The sequence below is a fragment of the Leptonotus elevatus genome, chromosome 18 (assembly GCF_054856555.1).
Source record: "Leptonotus elevatus isolate MCC_2025b chromosome 18, RoL_Lele_1.0, whole genome shotgun sequence".
NCBI classification, from domain to species: domain Eukaryota; kingdom Metazoa; phylum Chordata; class Actinopteri; order Syngnathiformes; family Syngnathidae; genus Leptonotus; species Leptonotus elevatus.
This window is the reverse complement of record NC_141256.1, coordinates 4660276-4683418: the sequence shown is the minus strand read 5'-3', so window position 1 is coordinate 4683418 and position 23143 is coordinate 4660276. Positions and strand designations below refer to the sequence as shown.

The 23143-nt window shown below is 36.9% G+C and overlaps 1 protein-coding gene across 2 annotated transcripts in view; it reads right to left on the bottom strand.

The window, feature by feature from the left end:
* pnocb (prepronociceptin b) overlaps positions 1 to 23143 on the bottom strand; it is a 37813-nt gene that overhangs the window by 9229 nt on the left and 5441 nt on the right. The window contains exons 1-2 of one of the 2 annotated variants that reach the window (XM_086061627.1): positions 18544 to 18665; positions 1499 to 1745 (exon numbers count right to left, since the gene is read on the bottom strand). In XM_086061627.1, coding sequence (XP_085917753.1) covers positions 1499 to 1639 — 141 coding nt within the window. In that variant the 5' untranslated portion in view covers positions 1640 to 1745; positions 18544 to 18665. Of the gene's footprint in view, positions 1 to 1498; positions 1746 to 18543; positions 18666 to 23143 lie in introns of those variants that run through there. The other variant, XM_086061628.1, reaches the window with a different exon arrangement.

Sequence of the window (23143 nt, the reverse complement as noted above, 5' to 3'; positions counted from 1 at the left end):
AAATTGATCGAAGTAGAAGATCGGTCCATTTTGACCCAACTGTTTTTAGAGTGTACACTCTACTTTCTGGGTTGTTTCATACAAAATGACCCAATTTTTTTACCCAAGTAAAGGATCTGACCAATATTTACGAGTTGCTTGACACAAAAAAATACCTATTTCTTGACTCAAAGTTGGGTCAAATAGACCCAGGTAGAGGATCGGTTCATTTTTGACCCACAGTTGGGTTATTTTTGACCCAACTGTTTTTAGAGAGTGGGAAACTAAAAATCATAGCTCACTGAATGATTGTCTTAATTGTGTCATGGCACCTTTAACTTAAAGGCTATCATCTCTTATCTTTGAACTATAAAATAGATAGTGCACTGTAGTTTACTCAAACCCGATGATGGAGGTTTGGTTACTGGTTTGTCTTTTTAAAAGTCGAGCTGACAAAACCCATTAGCTGCATTTGTTGCTCAGTGAGATACAGGTACCGGTAACTTTTCATTTATGTATTATTTAAATTTCCACTTTATAAAACATGATGCTGACCCTGGGAACTCCATATACATTTTATTTAAAAAAAATTAATAATAATAAAAAAAAGAGAGAGAAATGCATTGAAATTTTGAAAACTTTATTTACAGTAGAAAACTTTAGGGGAGCTATTTACTTGCTTAGTTTTAAATTAAATTTAGCATTCAGATGACCCTGACAGTTCCCTGCAATTTTGTTATAATTTTTAAACAAAGCTTTCTTTTCTTTATATGTTTAAAAATAAAACAAAAAACGTCAAAGTGTTGAAAACAACATGCTTCTTGGCATTTCAGTAAAGTAATTTTTTTTATTTTGCCACTAATATTTTATTTTTTACTGCAAATTACGGCTTGAAATATTGGTTATCGGCTTCCTTGACTACTAATAATCGGTGTCATATCGGCGCTAGCAAAAAAAAAAATCGCATTTTGCGAGACAAATTTGAGACTAATCCAAATGTCAAAGAGTCCGAGTCAAGTCTGGGACAAAAAAAAAAGTGTCAAGTCAGGACTTGGAGTACAACAGCCCTAGTTTTTATTATTTCATTTAAATTTAGTTTTTTATTTTTGAAATTTATTTGTGTGCAAGATAAAAAAAAACACATTAATTTCCTTGTTTACAAATTTGCAAACTTCTGAAGTGGATTTGTGGCTCAAATTCCTGTTGAACAGTTTTAAACCTGGCTGGGCAGTATAAAACGACTGTTTGACCTTCCTTCTTCCGGCTAATAACCTGCTGTAAAACCGAAATAGATATTTTTAAAATCAACCGCAAAATCTCATGTATTGAATTTAATTACTAAGGACGAAAACAGAGGACATTTTCATTTAATCATAGTTTATGTTAGTTTTGTAAACTTTTAATGTCGTTTCAGTTATATTCATTTTTTGAAAGCATGTTCATTTGAATTTCTTCTTCTCAAAATGTTTTTGTGAACTAAAATAACTTTCACACATACACACGCAGAACACGTACATACCATAGTATCGAAGGCTTGATGCAGTTGCTGCTGTTGCTGCAGGAGCAGACCACAGGCCACACACTCCCCCTGGCAGTCACTGTGTCCAGGGGTGGAGAAACATGAAAGCAGAACCAGCAGGCACCACAGAGAGATCTTCATGGCTCTGCACACCCAAATAGGAAGGAACAAACAGGAGCCCGACAGGCAGGGGAGTCAAGAAGAGGGGCCAACAACCGCTCGATAGGGTCGGGGAAGGAAGTCCAGCCTATGAAAAATAAAGCAGTTACACAGGATTGCATCAGTTCCTGTTTCAAGGGATTATTAGCATGATATTTTTTGTTTTGTTATGTCCAAGCGTTGGTGGTGGGAGAATGTCCAGCCAACACCAGGAATTGGATAGTGTTTGTATGATAAACAGAGAGAGCAACCCGAGGCAATGAATATTATTTAAAAAAAATTAAGCGCACATGAAGCAACATGCTTGAATGGAAGTCATACATTTCTATAAGTGGATTTGTGCAGCAAAAATTGGTCAAAAAACTAGTTACTTGACAAACTATAAGATGGGTTAAAAATAAAAAATAAAAATATATATAATATTTTTTATTAGATTAATCACATCTTGGAATTCTGATTAGTCACGATTAATCGCTTAATAAAAAAAAGTCTTTTTTAATCAATATTTTTGTCCGGCCAAATTTGAAGAGCACCGTTTATGTGTTAATTCTTTTGACATTCAATATTATGAGGACGTCTTCAACATTTTTTTGATCCACTGCACACGCTCATCCGCCTCTTTTCCTAATCAGTTAATTACTTGCATAATTTAAAATGGAAAAAAATTACCCCAATATTTTTGCCATAAACAAATATTCTAAATGTGATACGCAAACATTTATTAAATGCTTTACTTTAATGAATGTAGTCATGTTTATTGCTCAAACACAACCTGCGTTACCTTAAACGTAGCCATCCACTGTCACGCTAAAAGATAATCTATGGTCAAAATTAATAGTGCGATTAATCTACGTTAATTTATGATTAATGTGATAATTTTTTGTGATCAATTAATCAGTTATCGCTTTAACTTTGACAACACTATATATATATATATATATATATATATATATATATATATATATATATATATATATATATATGAAAGAATGGTAACACTGGCCTCAGACCCCATCTATCATATGGGTGGCCCCCATACCTTCTAATATAACAGGTTATACAGGGGGGGGGAGCCACTCAGATCATTCTAAATTGCTTTTGCTCATACACAGCTGCCTGGCTTGTTGGTTTATGGATCACAAACAAGATAAACCACATGCGCCTGCAATGCTCAGCAAATGTTGAGCTTTGGGTGCTTTTGCCTGTAAGCACAGTAGTTTTTCATTTTATTATGCCTATGAGCGTGTTTTCATCAAACAGATGCTAAATGCTCAACCATTGTTAACTAGTCCTGAGGGAAGTGACATATTTAACTGTATAGTTCTTCAATATGTTGGGATTTTAGAATATTTTGGTTTTCTGTTCCTTCCAGTTTTGTGAAATGCCACTTACAGTATGCACAGCCATGAACTTACATTGGGATATATTGAATTTATGTCTGCTGCATCCACCGCACACTTGTGTGCACAGAAGACAGGTTGCAGGTTTTTATTAAAATAATAATAATAATAATAATAATAATGTTAGAATAAAAATATATATTATCAGCACCACTTCAATTTAGAAAATTATTAATACCATTAATCTTTTGATGAAACACAATCTTTAGCATTTAATGAAGGATCCTGATATACCAGGATGACTCCCACACTCCCCTTTATAGCGCAACAGTTGAATTAACTTTTTTTTTGTAAAAATAGTTAACCATTTTAGACTGCTAGAGTTACTTAACAACACCATGGGAGTAGAGAGGCAACAATGCTGAGATATATTTAACAACCTGGTTAGTGTTAGTTTCACCCCCAGGAGTGTTAAAATTATAATTAAATTAGTTATACTTGTTTTTATCAATTGCAAGGACACCCACACCCATTACATAAATTAGCTTCAATATCTTTTGATTTGAACAAATAACAACAAAAATTAATAATATGACTGGATGTTGTATCGCCTCATCTGAAATCAACTCTGTCAAATAACTCCAACACTGATCTCCATTTAAATCAGACAGTGTTAAAAATACACTTTTGGGGTTGAAATCAAGTCTGAAAAAATTAACACCAAAATTTTAACGCTTCGATTTTTGTAACTTTGAGCATTATTTCTCTTGTTGTAATCAACTATTAATTTAGAATTAGAATTAATTCCCTTAAAAACAAATTTCCACAAAGAACATTCTCCTCCAGGGCACACATTTATTCATTTGTGGCGTGCAGTTATAAATTAGGCACGGGTTGATAACCAGCTTGACAGTTTACTCTGGTTTTAGAAAGTCAAGGTTTCAATAATAGCAAATACTGGCTCTCACCTTTAATGAGCTCTTCTTTTCTTATTTGAGGGGACGCCTAAGCAGAACAATATGATGGCTGGAGTTGAGTAAACGAGCCACCTCTTTGAATTTAAACACCTTCGTTTGACTTTCCCCCCATCTTCTCAACGCATAACGGAGGAGGACGGAGGCCGCAATACGAGACACTGCAAACAGATGCTTTTTGCTGTGTGCATTCTCTTTTTCTTCTTCGTTTTTTTTAAGTGCCAACAGGCACTAGTTTGCCCCAAGGACAACATGAGTAGCCTACGGGTCTGTTGTAAAAGTAGCTCACCATTGATATTGGTTTCTTTTGTAATGGTTTAATATTTTGTTTTAAAATAAAATATATTGTGTTCGATGGGGGAAAGTGCTGTTTTTATTTACCCAGATTTAATTTTATTTTACTGCGGTTTGCAGTAATCTAATATGAGTGCATGCTGATTATTAGTAGTTTACTAAGAAGAAAAATTACAACATGGGCTGCAGTGTAGTTAAATTGCCACTTGCAAATGTCTTAAAAACTCCTGTGAAGACAGAGAAGTGAGATGGAATGGCTCAATAATATTGCACTCAGTACATCATATCGAGAGTGAGAGAAAAGCAACTGAGTGGGCGGAATATTGATGGATTCACTGGGGCGCATATTCAAAAAAAGAAAAGAAAAGATAAGCGAATAGCTGTGGTCCATTTAGAAATACACATGCAAAGCTTTATGGGAAATCGTCAGGGAGATGTCTGTTTGGCCTATTGAAATATTTGGAATGTTCGTTACCTGCCTGCTGACTAAGTCCATTTTATATTGCCGTGTTCTCCCTTAAGTGGTCCTCTCTGATCGAGTTAATGAGCAAATCGGTGACCCGGCCGGCTCGGTATTCACGCTGGTGCCGAGCTTGAATGCGTTTCGCAATACAAAGACAGCTTTTATATACTCGCCCACATTATCAATAAACAAAGCCGTGCACTGTCTTCATTGTTGTTGTTTTTACTGTAGTGTACTTATTTATTTATTATTTGTATTTCAGTTAATTAGGGTTGTGCTCGAATGTAATAGAAAGATACGAGTGGGTTTGCTTATTTTATCAACTGGGGCGGAGGACTTTTTCTTTATGGGTTTTAGTTTGGTCTGCCTCACAACGAAAGATTCTAGATTTCAATCTCCGTGTGGAGTTTGTAGTTTTCCCTTCTCCGCTTATAGTATGTTGGTTTTGTGCAAGCTTTCCTGTTACACTTCAAAAACATGCATATTGGGTAAATTGAATGAAGACTGTAAATCAATAACTATGAATATGAGATTCAATGGGGATCTGTCTGTGTCCTGAGATTTCCCCTCACAGTAAATGAATACAGAATGGTTAATCCTTCCATTGAAATTAAATATAGCGAATACTAGATACCCAGATATTTGAATGGACATGCTTGTCACAAGTCTGTTTGGATGTGGGCCCAAATGCAGGGAAACAAGGCTGCAAGGCAAGTGTGATCTCGAAAAAGGTAATTTAATTTAACAAGAACAAAAGCACAAACAAAATACTACAGTTATTGAAAAAAACAACAACAACTAAATAAAAACCCAAAATAACAAGTACAAAAACAAGATAAAAGACTCAGCAACAGCTACAAGATGTGACAAGAACAGTGAACCACAGGACTGAAAGAAAGCAAAGAACTAAATAGAAACAAACGAGAGACACCTGGACAAGACACACATGGCTGAGAGAGCTGATTGGTCAAGGGACCGGGTTGTCAAGCACAGGTGGACACAATTAAAACTTAACGACACAGAGATTGACAAAAGACCACACATGGAAAACACAACTCAGGCTACGTTCACACTGCAGGGCGTGATGCCCAATCCGATCTTTTTATGTACCGTTCACATTACAAAAACAAATGCAACATCTAATGTGAACGCAACACGCCCATGATGCGACTCGCATGCGCAAAGAGCACACGTCGAGTGACGTACACCCAAAACAACGACGTGTTCACGGAAGTAACTATTGTCCCGACTCGCTACGTTTTACCGCCAGCCAAGCCACTGCGGCAAGCGACTTTTATCAGAATCATATGCTTTAGCTGTGTCAACGCACGCTGTGAACCATTTGACATGTGCTATTGTAGTACATTGACATGAGACTTGGAACCACGACTAACCCGAACCCTTGTGTGGTTTAATACTTTTTGATGTTCAATGTCATAAAAAAAACAACCTAATAGGATATCCATCATCAATCAATCAATTTTGAATTTATCATCTGACTGAGATAGTTTGTCTCATTGTGTGTTTTATTAATAATAATTATTAATATTCATTTCAAAATTGTATCAGATGTTTTTTTTTTTTTTAAGTATGTGTTGTCAGTGTCATTATTTGTATCTATAGTATTGTGTTGAGTACTGTGGAGGATCCAATTTGAACACCCACATAGGTTACCAAATGTGATTCTTTTCACACAAGACAAGTTTCCTCCCATCCAAAATGGTCATGGCATGTCATTTAGAAGATGCTTGCTATGCAACTCCTCAGAGCTCCATGCATAACTTTGGACAAGCCCATTAAATGAATAACAACATATAATAAATAGTTGTTATGACAAGTTTGCACATTTGCTGTTTCCCAAAAAGCCTCTTTGCAGCAGAAATTACAGCAAAACAGCAATTCTTTAGACGCAAGCTTTAGTCTTGGTGTTTATCAGCAAACTCTTCACTTTTTAATGTCATGAATGTCACCTGACAACTGTGACAGCTGTTCCATAACTTGTTACATTTCCTATAGCTGCTCTGTACTTCACCCCCCCCCCACTGTGATAGATAGATAGATAGATAGATAGATAGATAGATAGATAGATAGATAGATAGATAGATAGATAGATAGATAGATAGATAGATAGATAGATAGATAGATAGATAGATAGATAGATAGATAGATAGATAGATAGATAGATAGATAGATAGATAGATAGATAGATAGATAGATAGATAGATAGATAGATAGATAGATAGATAGATAGATAGATAGATAGCTGTTGTAGTGTGTCCACTACACAATAATTTTCTCTCAAGGCTCCAAGACCAAGTACTGTGTCTTGCTTGCCAAGAGCCGAGGAGCTCATTACTGGCATAGTTGCATTAGGGAAGTAAAAAAAAAAAAAAGATCAACACTCACTAATAAGGCAAGCTTTTCCTTCTAAATGAAAGGCACAGAAAAGAAAAATGAAAATGGACCACAACAAATAGGCGGATGTCCTTCTGCTCTCCAAAATAGTCCGTCCATCACCTTAATGCTTTTACCCCGACTCAAAACAGCACACAACAACATCCATGCTTGCTTTGCGCCTCCATTAGTGTTAACGAAGACCCTGGAATTGTTGTTTTACCTTTGAAAACAAAAATCAATCAGAGCATTCATACAAGGACCACTGGTGTGGTGCTTTTACTTTGCTTTTCCTGAGTACACCCCTTGTCTAAGACTAAAAATACACAAGTATCCTACAAAGTATGTTCCAAGCACTTCTTTAAAAGGGAGCCTAATGGGATGTGTTTGAATGTGGAACTTTTCAAGAGTCGGGTCTGAGCAGGGCTATACAAGTTGTCAATAAAGCTAATAGTGATTGAAATTAGCATCAGCAGCCGTGATGAAGGGTGAGAATGGGTGGAGGGTGTGCAAGGTGACATGAATGGGAGAACGGGGACAGGAGAAGAAAAAGCTTGGGGGCTGTGACTCACTCTATCTCGTCCATTAGTCGCCAGCATGCAAGTGAAAGGCACAAAGAAGTCTGCTAATGCACAGATAAGCTAGAGGTCTCTCCGTGTCTCTTTCTTTGTTTCCTTCTTGCTCACTAGTTTGCATCTACTTAGAAGCTCATGTTGCACCACATCTACCTGAAAACGACCTTTCTCTTCTCCATTCCTGCACCTACGAATTAATGGCCGGGATCGCTCATCTCTATTGACATATTGCGAAGGTTCTCTGCCATTTCTAGAAGATGTGGTTACTTTTTAGTAGAATTCCCGTTCTGCTTTTTACATCCCACGGGTCATAAACGTTACTTGATTAATTCCTTATAACCCGAGGAGATTCATTAGTGTTTTATCGCCGTACATTCTGTAACCGCTTGATCAAAATGCGTTGATCTGAGATAATACGCTGGGGGAAGATTGGTTTAATGTGTGAAAGGAGACAAGAGAAAGACAAAGACTGCAATCATAATACTGATTCATGACTCTTTTTCCCTCCCCTTTTTTTTCCTCTTTTTTTTTTACTTTTTCTCCACTCTGGTTCGGACCCACCTGAAGAAATCTATAATTATAACTTAATTTCTAAAACGTGTTTATTTTATTAAATTACTTTTCTTCTCCTCATAATTTAATGAATTTGTTCTCATGAGGATTTTTCCAGGTTCACACTTTATAGGGACAGCACTTGAGCCTTGTTTTTCCCCCTCCTCCTTCCTAATGTTTTTTTTTTTACACCTTTGAAATTCTGTGCGATGAAAGGCAACCCACCAGGCTTCCCATTATTTCTCCCCCTCTTGGTCATTGTTGTTTTCATGTTTCTTGGACGGGTTGTTACTTGGTGGGGATTGCTCTTTTAGGGACAAATAAAGTAATCTAAATCTAGTGACAGTTGACTCCATTCGACCAATCAAACGAAACCAGTGTGTCACATGAATGCACAATTTCCACATGACCCCACACAGAAGTGGCTTCCTTGGTAAAATGTTGCTTACCTGTGACCCAAGTGAGGATAAGTACTATTAAAATAGATGGTAGGACTACAAAAAGAAAAAACAGCTTTGTCATGCGCTCATTTGTGTCTAGCTAAAAATGTCAGCCTACAAAAACTAACCAAGCTGAATTTGCCTTTGTTTATGATGCTTTATTTTTATAAATGTTTTACAGTGAAACTGTTGAGTAATATTTTTTGTCAATTTGACATTCATGCAGTCTGTAAAAAACAAATCAAAATTTACTCACCGGTTACTCAGTACTTGAGTATTTTTTTTATTGAATACATTCTCTGACTCAGGCAATTATTTAGAGGACTACTTGTTCTTTGTACTTGAGTCATACTTTGCCTACCTCTCGATTTTTCTCCAAGTATATTGACTTCCTCCCACATTTAACTAATTCAAACCCAAAAACGTATAAATATGTTTTTTAATACTTTGTCCTTCACTCCCAAAAACATATTTATACTAGAGCATACAGAAGGCTTAGATGCAGCTTCTGACCTGAAGAGGTCGCTTAAAGCAATGGTAGTAATTATAAAAATTACCAGCGGGTGGCAGCAGAGTATACGAGATCAACCAGGGTCAGGTTGCAACAAGCTCTTTTTGCCAGTGTTTTCAACAGGTTTGTGAATAATGATGAAACATAGCTATATTCTAATGCTAATTGCTGCAAAACAGAAACAGATACAAACATGCTTCTTTTTCCCAACGAAAGAAGAGACTCTAATCTTTCTTTTAGTTCCATGTTTTTATAGCAATAGAACACAATATTCTGTGGGCCTTGCAAAATCAGACAACATCCAGTAAAACAGCCGGGAGCGAAGGGGGTTGCTTCAGTGAAAATGGCTGGGAGTGAATGAGTTAAAAAACAAAAAAAACATGCATGTTAGCCTCATTGAAGACTGAATTATCCAAAGATGAATAAGTGAGAGCAAATAGTCTAAATGGGCCATGTGTTTCCAGGTCCGCCTTTCACCCAAAGTCAGCGGGTCTAGCTCACCCCTCAACCCAATGACGACAAGTTGTATATAAAAAAATAATAATACAAAAAACGAATGGAAATTTGTTGGAAAACTGCATGAGAGATGTCCCACAGTGCCAAATCACTCTATTATCTCTGTGGGATATAAACCGTATTGTCCTCCAAGGAAAAATAGTTCTCACTATTTTGCCATCTGATCACACCATATCTATTTGAGCAGCTGCAACATTCTCTGTAAAACACCTCGAGACGGTTTTGATACACAAGTTCGATGTGATTCTGGTGTTCATTACAGGGCCATCATGGACTGGAAAGCCATGTTGGTGACTTGTTGTTTCATCCTTTTCCATTATGGTGACCGTTAACCTTGGGCTGAGTTAGGGTCCAGTTTCATGCTGTCTTTTCTTTTTGAGACTCTCTTATTTTCATTTTACTCCATCCAGGTCCAGAGTGTATGTCGAAAGTCAGGTGTGATTAGATGCCAGTGAAGATAAGCGGTATAGAAAGTGGATGGACGTCTCATTCAAAGTTTTGACAGTTTATCAAAACCATGCCAAACCCTGGCAACTGGCCATTATCTCTTCTGAAATTTTGGGGCGTTGCAATACTTCACCTTCTTTGCTGTACTGCTAATCTTTCGACTTGAAGTGTTTGTTATGAGCTTGCACTGTGATGATTCATCAGTCCGTCCTCTGAGTCCTGACACATGCTCTCTTTCAATCACAACTCAATTATTGCTTGCTTGAAAATACTTCAATTTAAAATTTCGGTCCTGAATGCACTATTCCCACTAGGTTGAGTAATACCATATATTTTTGTAAAACCTCTGGATTACATCTTAAAATCTACATTTCAATTGAATCTTCATTGTTGTATTTTCTATATCTTATGGTAGTGTATAAAGGGGGAAATCATGGAAACTCAGTCATTGTCAAAATACTTCTAGACCAGGGGTCAGCAACTGGCCATCTATCATAAAATAAATAAATAAATAAAATAAAACAACAACAACAATGGCCGTGAGGATAAAATTGCACATAGTATATATATATTTTTTGTAACCTGTATGTATTAAGAAACTGCTACAGGGAACACAACATTTTATTTATGCTCCATCATTAATTTAGATATCGTCATTATTTTCGCATACTATTTTAAGCTGTCATCTGTAAGACGTGAGCGGTGTTTGTTTTAAATATAGTTCAGGTCGCGCGTAGACTAGCATGAAACTATTTTCTTCAGTAGCGTTTCTTCTGGGATTTATTTATGGTTTGCCTACCAGGGCCCGAGTAGCTTTTTATCTGAGCAATGAAAAAAAGCATTCTACAAATTTGGAATTACATTTGAAAAATGAACAAAGTCATTTAAAATGAAATATTTTTTGAAGTCACGACAGATGCCACGTGTGGCTCGAGACCCCTAGTTTGCAATCTAGACCTAACTAATCTAGTCTATCAGCAAAAAATAAATGCATAAAAAGTAGCATGCACTTATGATAAAAATGTATTGACCCCGTATAGAAAATTGTGTTTTTGTATAGAGATGGACAAGTAGCGATACAGGCATCAGTATCGGGTTGATACCCGGTCTTGTGTCAAGGTATCGGTACTTGCTACAACTGCCACCCTCTTGTGGCCATTTTACAATCAGGAACTAAAGGCATACATGTCTGACAGATGCTCATTAAGATGCCATTTCTGTAAGTGTATGTATAGAAAAACTTTAACGTATAGAAAAACTTTAACAAGAAAATATACATTAATTTCATGCCATTTTAAGGAAAAATTGGGATACAGTATATAGGTCTTTCTTTAAAATTATTTGTCATTGTTTGTTTGTTTAGAAATTGTATGGTTTAAAAGTACTAATTAGTGGTATCGGTGCTTGGTATCGCTGAATAGCCAAGCATTGAGTACAGTACTTGTATCAGTCTGGGGGGAAAATCCTATTTTTATATGATTAAAAAGCATTATTTTGGCATAATGGAGCATTGTTGCCAGCCTATAACTAACAGTATAACTTAGAGTAGAGTTCTTAACCTTGTTGGAGGTACTGAACCCCACCAGTTTCCTGCGCGCATTCACCGAAACCTTGTTTATTGAAAAATAATATCGGAGGTTTTTTTTAAATTCAAGACATAGGTTTAGGGTTTACTGGTGAACAAAATGAACAGGGAGGCCTTTTCATTTAATTTGGCTCTCTTCACCATGAATTAATCTCCATGTAGCTTAAAGTAGTGTTCTTTTAGTTTTGCTAGATAGATAGTTGTGCTGGACTAGAATTACTCAAATCATGCAGTTAGAACACTGACTCCCATCACTCATCTATATTTATAAAGCACTTTAAAACAACAACAACCGCTGTTTTATTTTTTCTTAAGATGAAACCCAGGGCCAGCAGATACAACGAAAACAGCAGAGACCCCAGAATTGAACCCTGTGGAACACCATACGTTCCATTAAATATGTGAATTCATACTGCACACATTCGTCTGACCACTTTCTTTTTTTGGTCAACATAGCAATAATGCAATAATGGCTATGTTACTTTTTGACCTTCAAAGTACTCAAAGCACTTGAAGAATAATCCATGATTCACCTGTGAACAGTGATAACGGTGTTGACAGTGCCAGAGCAGAAAAGGACATTTTTGCCAATGACATATTTCTCATTAAAATTATCCTGTTAAAGCAACTATCATGCAGTATAAACAGTGTGGCCCTGTACAAACTGATCAAAAAGACACACACGCAGCCATCAAACTACAGGATGACCTCACATAGCACCGTAATCCAGCCTGTGCAGCCAAAGATAAACAGTGTGCGACAGCGGAAAACGTGCACTTACAATTGACCTTCCTCTCAGGAAGGATGCTGAAATGCTTAATCTGAAAGAATGCTCTTAACCCAATTTAGATGTGTGCGCCCCACACAATTACTTGTACTTACCTGGCCTGTTGCAGCGCTCACATCATCTATTTGTCACTCAGATGCAGAACTAATTATGAAGACCATGACAGGAAAGGGGGAAAAAAAGAGCTGGCGTCATGAGCAAACTATTAATAGCCACCCATTAAGAAATGTGTGATAAAGTGCAATGCTATGCAATAGAGACACCATTTTACTAAATTCCCTTTGTCGTATTTTAATTTATGTGACTCCAGATCGGCAGGAAGGATCACAGTACTGGCCGCCGCAACATCTTATCTCCTGTGCCAATCACAGATGAAACAAATTGAGCTGAAATACAATAAACCGCAGCTTTAGATATATAGTATCGAGGCCCAAAACTGCCAAGATTAAAAATAAATAAATGACTAAATAAATGAATAGAAGTGAAAATAAAAATGTTATAAAAAATGTAATTCAAAAATTAAATATAAATGGAAATAGAAACAACAAAAATTATATATATCCCTAAATAACTCAATAAAAGTAAATAAAAAAACGAGATTCAAAAAATAAAAATAAAAATTTACAAAAATGTTGAAATAAATACAAAAAGAAATATATAGATTTAATTAAATATCCGAGCATTTTTATTGATTGATTAATATTTAATTCTATTTATATATTTATTTTAAATATCAGAGCATTTTTATTATTATATTTTATTTTATTTATCAAAATTTGTAATTTTATTTTCTATATATGTTTTTATTTTCACTTTTATTCATTCATTTATTTATTTAGTCATTTATTTATTTTTAATTTTGGCAGTTTTGGTCCTCCATAATAGAGACACCATCTTCTAAATTCCCTTTGTCGTATTTTAATTTATGTGACTCCAGATCAGCAGGAAGGATCACAGTACTGGCCGCCGCAACATCTTATCTCCTGTGCTAATCACAGAAGAAACAAATTGAGCTGAAATACAATAAACGACAGCTTTAGATAAATAGGCGATAACACACTAACACTCAACGGCACTAAATTAAAGCGGAGATAGTATATTCCGACTTGTTTTGTGTTTGGCACTCCCATTAGATCAATTGAGCATATCATTAGTATTGTTCTCAATTGTCCCAAATGAGAGTCTAGCTTCACCTTGCTGATTAACTGGTTGATATCTAATTCCCAGCAGTACATATGTCCTTCATAGTTGGGGACACACAGGAAGTCACACACTAATAACACTCGTCTCGTTTAGCCCCCATGACGCCGTGTTAATGGCCTCAAAATAATATGCTGCTATGACCAGGAGGGAACAAAATGCATTGACGTCGCATTGAGTTGTCTTAGATGCGTGTGGGGGATGTGAGTTGGATTTCATGTCCGACTTCTGTCAAGTGCAAAACATTAAGCTATGACAAGGCAAGCAGGTTTGCAAATACGTGACAACGTGCCAGTGACAATACTCCAATGTCCGCAGCGTGATTTTCCGGCACAGTGTATTGCAGAAATCCTGCAGAGCGTTAGGCAGCTGACACGGTTTCACCATTGATTCGTTTGCTGTTAAGCTGCGTTGACACTTGCACGAATCCATTGGACAAGCAGCCACAGGAAAGCAATCGACCACTTTGGACTTTTACAATGGTGAGGAATCAGGCTGAAAAAGATGGACTGCCAAATGGTTCAGCAAACAGGTAGGGGGCAAGGAGTGTATACTGTAATGAAACTTTTAGAAATCGTCAGCAAATCACACATTTTTTCCACTTTCCATGAGGTTAATCGACCTCTAATTTGTTTGAAATTTGATGTTTTCCTCTAGAAAAACATTAAAGACATTTAAATAATCAGTTTTGCTTGAGTCAAACCGTCTCTATCATGAATCCATTATCAACTGTATAAGCCAAGTACCGGTAATGTGAATTCAATATTCAATTCAATAATTCAATATTCCTGACTGTCACACGAGTGTAAATAAATATAGTATAATAATAATATATTTGCTTGTGCTTAGGGAGGTTATCTCGACTTTTTATCGACTGAGTCGTACTGTACCGAGCAGCCAAGACAGAGACTTTTATGTAACTCTTTTCAGAACGATACCAGTACAAGTACTCACCTCAGCGATAGTCAGCGATACCTATATCAAGTACGATACCTCTAATACTTTTGAATTTTGATGCATAAAATTTCCCCAAAAAACAATGATAATTTTAAAGAAAGACCTAAACATCCCAATATAGCATTTTGCATGAAATGAAATGAAATGTACTATCAGCTTTTTTCCATTTCTTTATAGAATACATTTTTGGTGTAGAACTCACAATAAAATGAATTTAAATAAACAAATTAATTAATTGATAATGGCCATCTGACAGACGTGACTTAAGTTCCTGGTTGTAAAACGGTCACAAGAGGGCGCCATCCCAAGTACTGATACTTGAAAGAAAGCCGGGTATCGGCCCGATACCCTCGCTCATTCCTAATATTTTTCACATTTATTTTATTTTATTTTCCTTTAACCAGGTAAGCAATTGAGAACAGATTTTCACTTATAATATTGATTTGTCTGCAGATCTCAGAGTCCAATACATCAGATTTCCTAAAAAGGGAAGTCAACCTAAAAAATTAGTCTAAATATGGTAATCTGATTAATATTGCGTTAGTGGAATATGAGTTAAGCAGTAAAATCCAGCAGTTTTTATCAATATCAGAAGGCGGCCATTTTGCCACTTGCTAAAAATGACATCACAGTTGCTCAGGTAACAATCAATCACAGCTCAGCTTCAGAAAACAGGTGAACAACTACGATGTCATCTTCAGTCGACAGCAAGTGGCGAGTTGGCCACCTCCTTAAATGGATAAAAAACGGCTGGATTTTGCTTCATAACTCATATTCCACAAATGTAATATTAATCAGAATGTCATCTCTGACAATTACAGTAGATGTGGCAAATTACGGTAAGAAGATTACACAGGGGAACACATTTTTGGAGAGTAAGATCTGACCGCTGCTTTTAACTAATTTGTGGCTGTGGAGTCCAAAAAAATCAGTTTTTTTTATTTATAGATCCCTGTTTTCTTAGAAAATATGACAAATACTGTACTTGACATATATGTGCTTGTTCTATGTTCAAATATTGACATACAATGAAATATGACATAAACAGGCATGACTGCAATGTTTATTTAACACAGAAACACATTTATCACAAACAAGTGGCCACGTAGCTGTAGATGACCCAAATTGTATAATCAGCTTGTCTTACTACAGCTAATTAGTGAAATCTTTTCTTATCTAAGGGTATAAAAACTTGATGTGCAAGAAAAAAAATTACTGCAATTTTGAAATTAGCATGTCAATTTTTGTTTTAATTAGCATTAAAATCGAACTCAACAACCCCCCCCCCCCCCCCCACACACACACAAAAAAAACACAAAATTAATAAAACACCTGTTATCATGGGTCATATACAAACATGATCTTTTTTCGCCTATTTTTTGGTCCGTGACCTTAAAATTTCATTAATTTGGATGCTTGTATCTCTAATCAGATATGGTTGTTTTTGTACTAATGTGTGCTATATGTTATTATAATATAAACAATTCCCTCAAATTATTTCTTAAAGAGGATTCAATTAATTTAAACATTTCTTGATAATAACATAATATGTGACCTCATTAGCCTAGACATGACATTCTGATTAATATTACATTCGTGGAATATGAGTTTTGAAGCAAAATCCAGCCGTTTTTATTCATCTCAGGGGGCGGCCATTTTGCCACTTGCCGTCGCGCGAAGATGACATCACAGTTGCTCAGGGCTCAGGCAATGACCAATCACAGCTCACTTGTTTTCTGAAGCTGATCTCTGATTGGTTGTTATCTGAACCCTGAGCAACTGCGATGTCATTTTCACGCAACAGCAAGTGGCAAAATGGCCCCCTAATAAAAACTGCTGCTTCAAGTGGAAGTCAACCTTAAACATTTCTTGACAATAATATGTTATGTGTGACCTCACTAGTCTAAACATGACATTCTGGTTAATATTACATTTGTGGAATATGAGTTATTAAGCAAAATCCATTCATTTGTATCCATCTCAGGGGGGGGCATTTTGCCACTTGCTGTCGACTCAAGAAGACATGAATGTTGCTCAAGATGACATCAATGTTGCTAACAACCAATTACAGCGCAGCGTGAGAAAACAGGTGAGCTGTGATTGGTCGTTGCCTGATGTCTACTTAGGTTGACAGCAAGCGCCAAAATGGCCACCCCCTGAGATGGATTAAAAAAACGGCTGGATTTTGCTGCCTAACTCATATTCCACTAATGCAATATTAACCAGAATACCATCTTTAGATTAGTGGGGCTGCATAGAACATATTATTGTCAAGAAATCTTTTTGGGGTTGACTTCCCATTTAAGTTATTTTCACAGCACAAGCTTGACAACACAGATACATCTTGCATATGTCCAAAAGGCTGCTTCATATCCACTGCGTCCTGTAAACACGCTTGATCCCTCATGAAACAATTCCTCACTGCAGTCATTTATCTGTGAATGCCACATTAACCCCCCATTTTCTCCCTCGTCTGCGCGACTAACGTCTTCACTGATAATAGCCCAAGATTATGCACATTCATTACCATTATCATTAAAATCATCATTGCCATGCGCTTAGCATAATAACAGCATTTGAGTGATTCCCTTCTTGAGCTTCTTTCCTATATGTTGGAAGGTTTCCTTTGTCTTATGTTGTTAAGTATTCCACGCAATACTTAAGCATCAGTCAAAATAGCAAAGCCGCTTACCGAAAATGTATCTTAAATTGTAAAAACTGCATATCGGAGAAATGTTTCCAAAATGTAATTTTGTATTATCATAATTGGAATTTCTTTATTACTTTCTGTGTGTCACTACACACTACTTACAAGATGAACGTTGCCAAAAAATAGTGCAATATGACTATAACTGGTAATTCTGCAATAATCCCTGTGTTAGATATTGCATATACGCTCGGTGGAATTTCTGAAATGTGTTTTTATATCATGATAATTGGCAATTCTTCACGAATCCCTATGACTGTTAACATATTGCAAACACAGGACTCTAGCAGGATTTCATTATTGCAAAAAGTGCTTGTAGATCAAATGTTTCCAAAGTGTAGTTTTATATTACCATAATTAGCTCATCATAATTCCTTTCTGTTTCTATCATACATACTCCTTGAGCAAAATAATCAATGTGCAGATTAATTGCTCATTAAGAATTCTGTTGTTGAACTGATTGTTGATTAATCTCGTATTCAAGCAGAGGCAAAATAGAGTGCACTATTTGCTGTAACCAGCAGAGGAACTGTTGAGCCGGTCTCAGTTTCTAAATAGAAAAACACTTTCCTTTGATGCAATCCTAAATATAATGATTTCTTTCAAATATATGTCTATATATATAATATATGCTAATATGCAAATGTAGTCACTACCTCCTTCACTTTCTTTGTGTAACAGTTACTACAGTTGGATCCAAGTCATCTACGCCTGAGCCCAGTACAAAGTGCTGCTAAGTGCCATTTCAGCACACCGTGGGACTATCTAGTTAATTACGTAGTAACCAGTTGTGGTGTGGGTGCTGCTGAGGGTGAAGATGGCACCATAAGCGCAACAGGGAGACAAATGAAGTAGTGGAGAAAAACAACACTCCCCGAAATGGAATGGTACCCAGGTGCAGATGGTTATTTAAAAAATCCCCTCTGAGGACAAAATCCCAAAAAGCTTTATACCAAAGAAGCAGAAAAAACACATTAAAGATGATTATCCGTTGGCAACAACATTCCCCTGAGATCGATTATCCACAATTACAAGCAGGAGACATCAAGCTGTTAAAAGTTTTTTTTAGGGGGGGGGACAAACACCATCTTTAGGTCTACAATATAGAAAGTCTTACAACAAATGGGGGAAAAAACTTCCCTACCTTTATCTGTGGCGTCGCGATATTCTCAGCGTGCTTCTTCAGTGGCTACAAGGGAGTTTGTAATCTCAGCTTGTATCCTTAGGCTAAGGGTTTCAACAACTGAACACATACCTCCTCTGAGGCTTCTTATAAAGGCACACCCCTTCCCTCCTGGCTCAGCACCAAACCTCCTCCCCCTCAAACATCATCATAGTGAGAGTGGGGTGATTCCCCCAATCTGTTACGTACGAACCGGGTAGACACACACACACACACACACATAAACTCACACCCGGCATGGCCCGTGCTGACGTAGCCAGCAGTGCCTACGCCATCGGTTTTCGTCTTCATTGAGCAACTAATGGAACTCTAAAAATATGCTAAGGTGTCCATAAAACCCACAACGTAGACACCAGCCCGGCAACAAAGTTGAGGAAAACAATGCTACTTCACAGTCACATCATTACAACAAAAACAGATGTAAAATATAAAGAGATTGGACAAAGCATGGAAGCCAATTTGTTGGTGCTAATGGCACACTCCATATGGCAATTGTGTGTTTTATGAATGTCAGTTAATGGAGCAGAGTCAATGGGTAGCGCATATGCAGCCAGCCCAGATCTGAAGATGGCAGGTGACTCATGAAGGACATTTAGGAAACCAAGTGCACTGCCACGAGAACTTTGAATGGAGGCTATTAAGAATCATATTATATTAGTTACCCCTGGTACATAATGTTATATGAGCTCTGTCGTGCTCTTTTCCCCTCAATGTTGCTCATTTGGTTGTGCTGTGACACAACAATGTGCAAAACTATTAGGCCACCGCTTCCTTTCATAAGCTTTTTCATAGCAGCCATTTTAATTCGAACGTTTGAATGGTCTCTGCAGCAGAATTATAATGAAAAAAGGAAAGCAAAATCCAACCTCATATTAGATGCTCAAACGTACGACGGCGTATTAGATCCACGGATAAATATATATATTTTTAGTGGACGGGGGCAATATTCTGAGAAAAGAACTTGCATATATTGCCACTTTATAAATTTGACATTTTATAAAGTCGCAAATTTGAGAATTTTTTTTACGAGATATACACGTAGCATAGCTATAGTCTAATTTGAGGATTCGTTGGTAATTAATGGGACACGGTTTATAAAATGAAAAGGCAGAACTGTACTCATCATACACGGCAGCTAGAACGACAACACTTCCTGATCCCTTGATCAGCTGAATAACACTAACCAATCAGAAGCTAGCATACTTTAGGTAAATGCAAGTAAATGACGGAGAGCAGCAGATTTGACACATCAACTTAGCTACTGCACAAAAAAATACCAAAATGTATGAATGTGCAAATAATAATTCTGGAAACAAATGTACAGGTAAATATTTATTTGAACAAATTAACTTAAAAGCTTTGATCCTCAGGATGTCAAGTCAATGCATCTTTATTTAAATAGCGGACCTTCGCAAAACGAGGCGTCTTTGTCGCTGGCAGTACCCAACGCTTCAAAGTGCGAATGCTTAACATGATATGGTTAAAGCCATTACTATCTCCTTATTTGAAAAGTATTGGCACAAGCATCCGAGTAGTACGCTACATGTATTTCTCGTATGTTTCAGAGGTTTTTTTCTCGCAAATCTGCCACTTTATAAAGTCTCAAACTTGCCACTTTATAAATTCGCAAATTTACGAGATTTTCTAAATATTTTATAAAGTGGCAAATTTGAGAGGTTTTTTTTCTCTGAATATTGCTCCCGCCCTCTAAAAAATACATATTTATATGTGGCCCTAATACACCGTTGTACAAACAGTATGTGGCTACAGTGGTTTCTTTAGTTCATTAGTTTAGTTTCTTTAGTTTAGCATGTCCTTTCTCACTTGTCGTACGCTCGTCGTGTGTGCAGCGCCAGAGTCCTCGGAATTCTTTATTTACAATATACATACATGTTGCCGCAGTACCCAATACCAAACAAAAAAACTTGCAGCTTCACTCCGAAAAATGTACATGACCCTTGCCTGCCAACATTGACGTATTCGTCACGTATAAGCCAGCGTATCTAACATTATCTTCAGTTAAGGCCGTGATGGCTGTTGCAGATAAGACTGTCCATCAGTCAAACAAAATCACACCACTTTTTCTTCATATTTTTAATATCTTAGTGATTAACTCAACATTAGTATTTTAAAACTCAAAATGAGCTACAATGAAAAATATAATAATAAAAAGTTATCTTGGTGGGCGGGGCACGGACCCCTATGACCCACCAATGGCGATGGGTGTGATTGTAGGACAGATATATTTAGCCATGACATTAATTAGAGCTCCATTGTGTATAATGTTAGGAAAGGCAGACGCTTCCTGGTTCAGCTCAAACATAATGGGAGGTGACAATAAATGACTGATATTGTTTTCTTTTTACTCCAAAGGCAATCTATTATAGAAAATGATTGTATACAAATAGTTGGGTCTCTGGAGTGCATAACCCAAAATCAAGTAATTCTTGAAAATGTGAGCAAGACATTCATCATATAAAGACCAAAATTAAATAAGTAAAACAAATTGACTGTAACTTGCTGCTTGGTAAATTGAGTGGTGCAGTGGTAAACATGTAAAAGTAGGATTATGTTGATCATTTACCGAGTGAGTTACCAAGCAGCAGACTTTGTGTTGTACTGTACTGTTGTACTGTGTTGTACCAATCTATTCTAGCGCTATAGTCAAGTGTTTCGCAACTCTGGTTCTCAGGGTACACTATCCAGCCTGTTTTCCATGTCTCCCAATTCCCAGCGCAGGTGATTCCAATGACAGCTCATCAGCAAGCTCTGGAGAAGCTCGATAATGATCCTCACCTGCGTTGCAATTGGGAGACATGGAAAATAGAATGGATAGTGTGCCCCGAGGACCAGTGTTGAGAAACACTGCTATCACATTTTTCCTTTTTGCCATCACGAAAAAAAACAAACTGAAATGGTGCAATATACAGTAGCATACGTGGTTTGGAGACAAATGCTTAAGACTCGGCATAGTGAGGTGGCATATCCTGATACCTGAAATATTACCCCCACTCTGATAAAATGCAACATTAATACGCTGAGGTGCAAACATTTTTTTTTATTTCCGCATATTCATCACAGTTAGATACGACGGCGTGTAAGAGCCACGTATAAATATATTTTTTTATAGAGGGCAGGGGAAATATTCAGAGGAAAAAATTAAGTCGCAAATTTGCCACTTAATAAAGTGGCAAATTTGCGAGAGAAAAACTCAGAAAGTTATGAGAACTGCACGTAGCGTACTACTCGACTGTTTGTGCCGATACTTATCGGTCGGGTTTCCAAATAAGGAGATAGTAATTGCTTTAGCAGAGATTAACCATAAGATATTTGAAGTGTTGGGTACTGCCAGCGACAAAGACGCCTCGCTTTGCGAAGGTCCACATCCGGACAATCAAGCATTTAAGTTAATTTGTTAAAATGTATATTTACTTATACATTTATGTTTCCAGAATTATTATTTACACGTTCATACATTTCGGTATTTTTTTTGTACAAGTATCTAAGTTGATGTATCGAATCTGCTGCACTCTGTCATTCACTAGCATTTACCTAAAGTATGCTAGCATCTGATTGGTTAATGTTAGTCAGCTGATAGGGGATCAGGAAGTGTTGTTGCTCGAGCTGCTGTAAATGACGAGTAAAGTTTAAATTTAAGAACTAATCTGTCCCATCCTGCCTTTTTATTTTATAAACAGTGTTCCATTAACCACCTAGCTACATTGCGTGTATTTCTCGTAGGAGTTTTTTTCTCGCAAATCTGCCACTTTATAAACTCGCAAATTTGCCACTTTTTTTTCAATTATGCATGGCCCTAATACACCGTCGTAATTAGATGTTTCAGATTAGGCTATTTTTAATATCTCATAATCTCACCATGACAATCCAGGTTTAAATACAAGGTGTATTCCTTAATTCTAATTTTATTTAAGTAAACATAAAATCTGCCCTTATGTGAAAAGTAACTGCCGCCGTCTTGTTCGTTGCCTAAAGCATAGCGTTTGTCAAACAAAGTTAAATTTCACTGGCCACACCCAGGCCTGATAACCACCAGATGTTTCAATGAAGAAATCCTTTATATCATAACTGGGACAAGTATGCAAGAAATGACACAAAAGCACACAAAAAACACACACACAAAATAAAAATAAAAAATTGTTTTATTACCCGTTCATACAGGTAATGATGAAATGCAGAGCAAACAAATCACTGAAACACACCCACCAGTCTGGGACTGAGCAAGATGGGGTAACTGGTGAGTGCAGTGACCTGTTCAGCTGCTGAACTTTCAACCAAGATAGCATTTAGCATCCAACGTAATAACACAACCACCTGCTCCCACATTGGCTAGCAATATTGAAGCTTTTTTTCTGTCGGAGGTGAAGGAGCCCCTCCTCTTCTCCCCTCAAAGCAATCACAGTGTAAATGGTAGATGGTCTTTCACTTGGAAAGTGCTTTTCCACCTGTTAAGGCACTCAAAGCGCTTCACCTACTGATGGTGCAGCACAAGCACACCTGGGGGTTTAGTATCTTAGTCAAGGACACTTCCACATTGTCACAA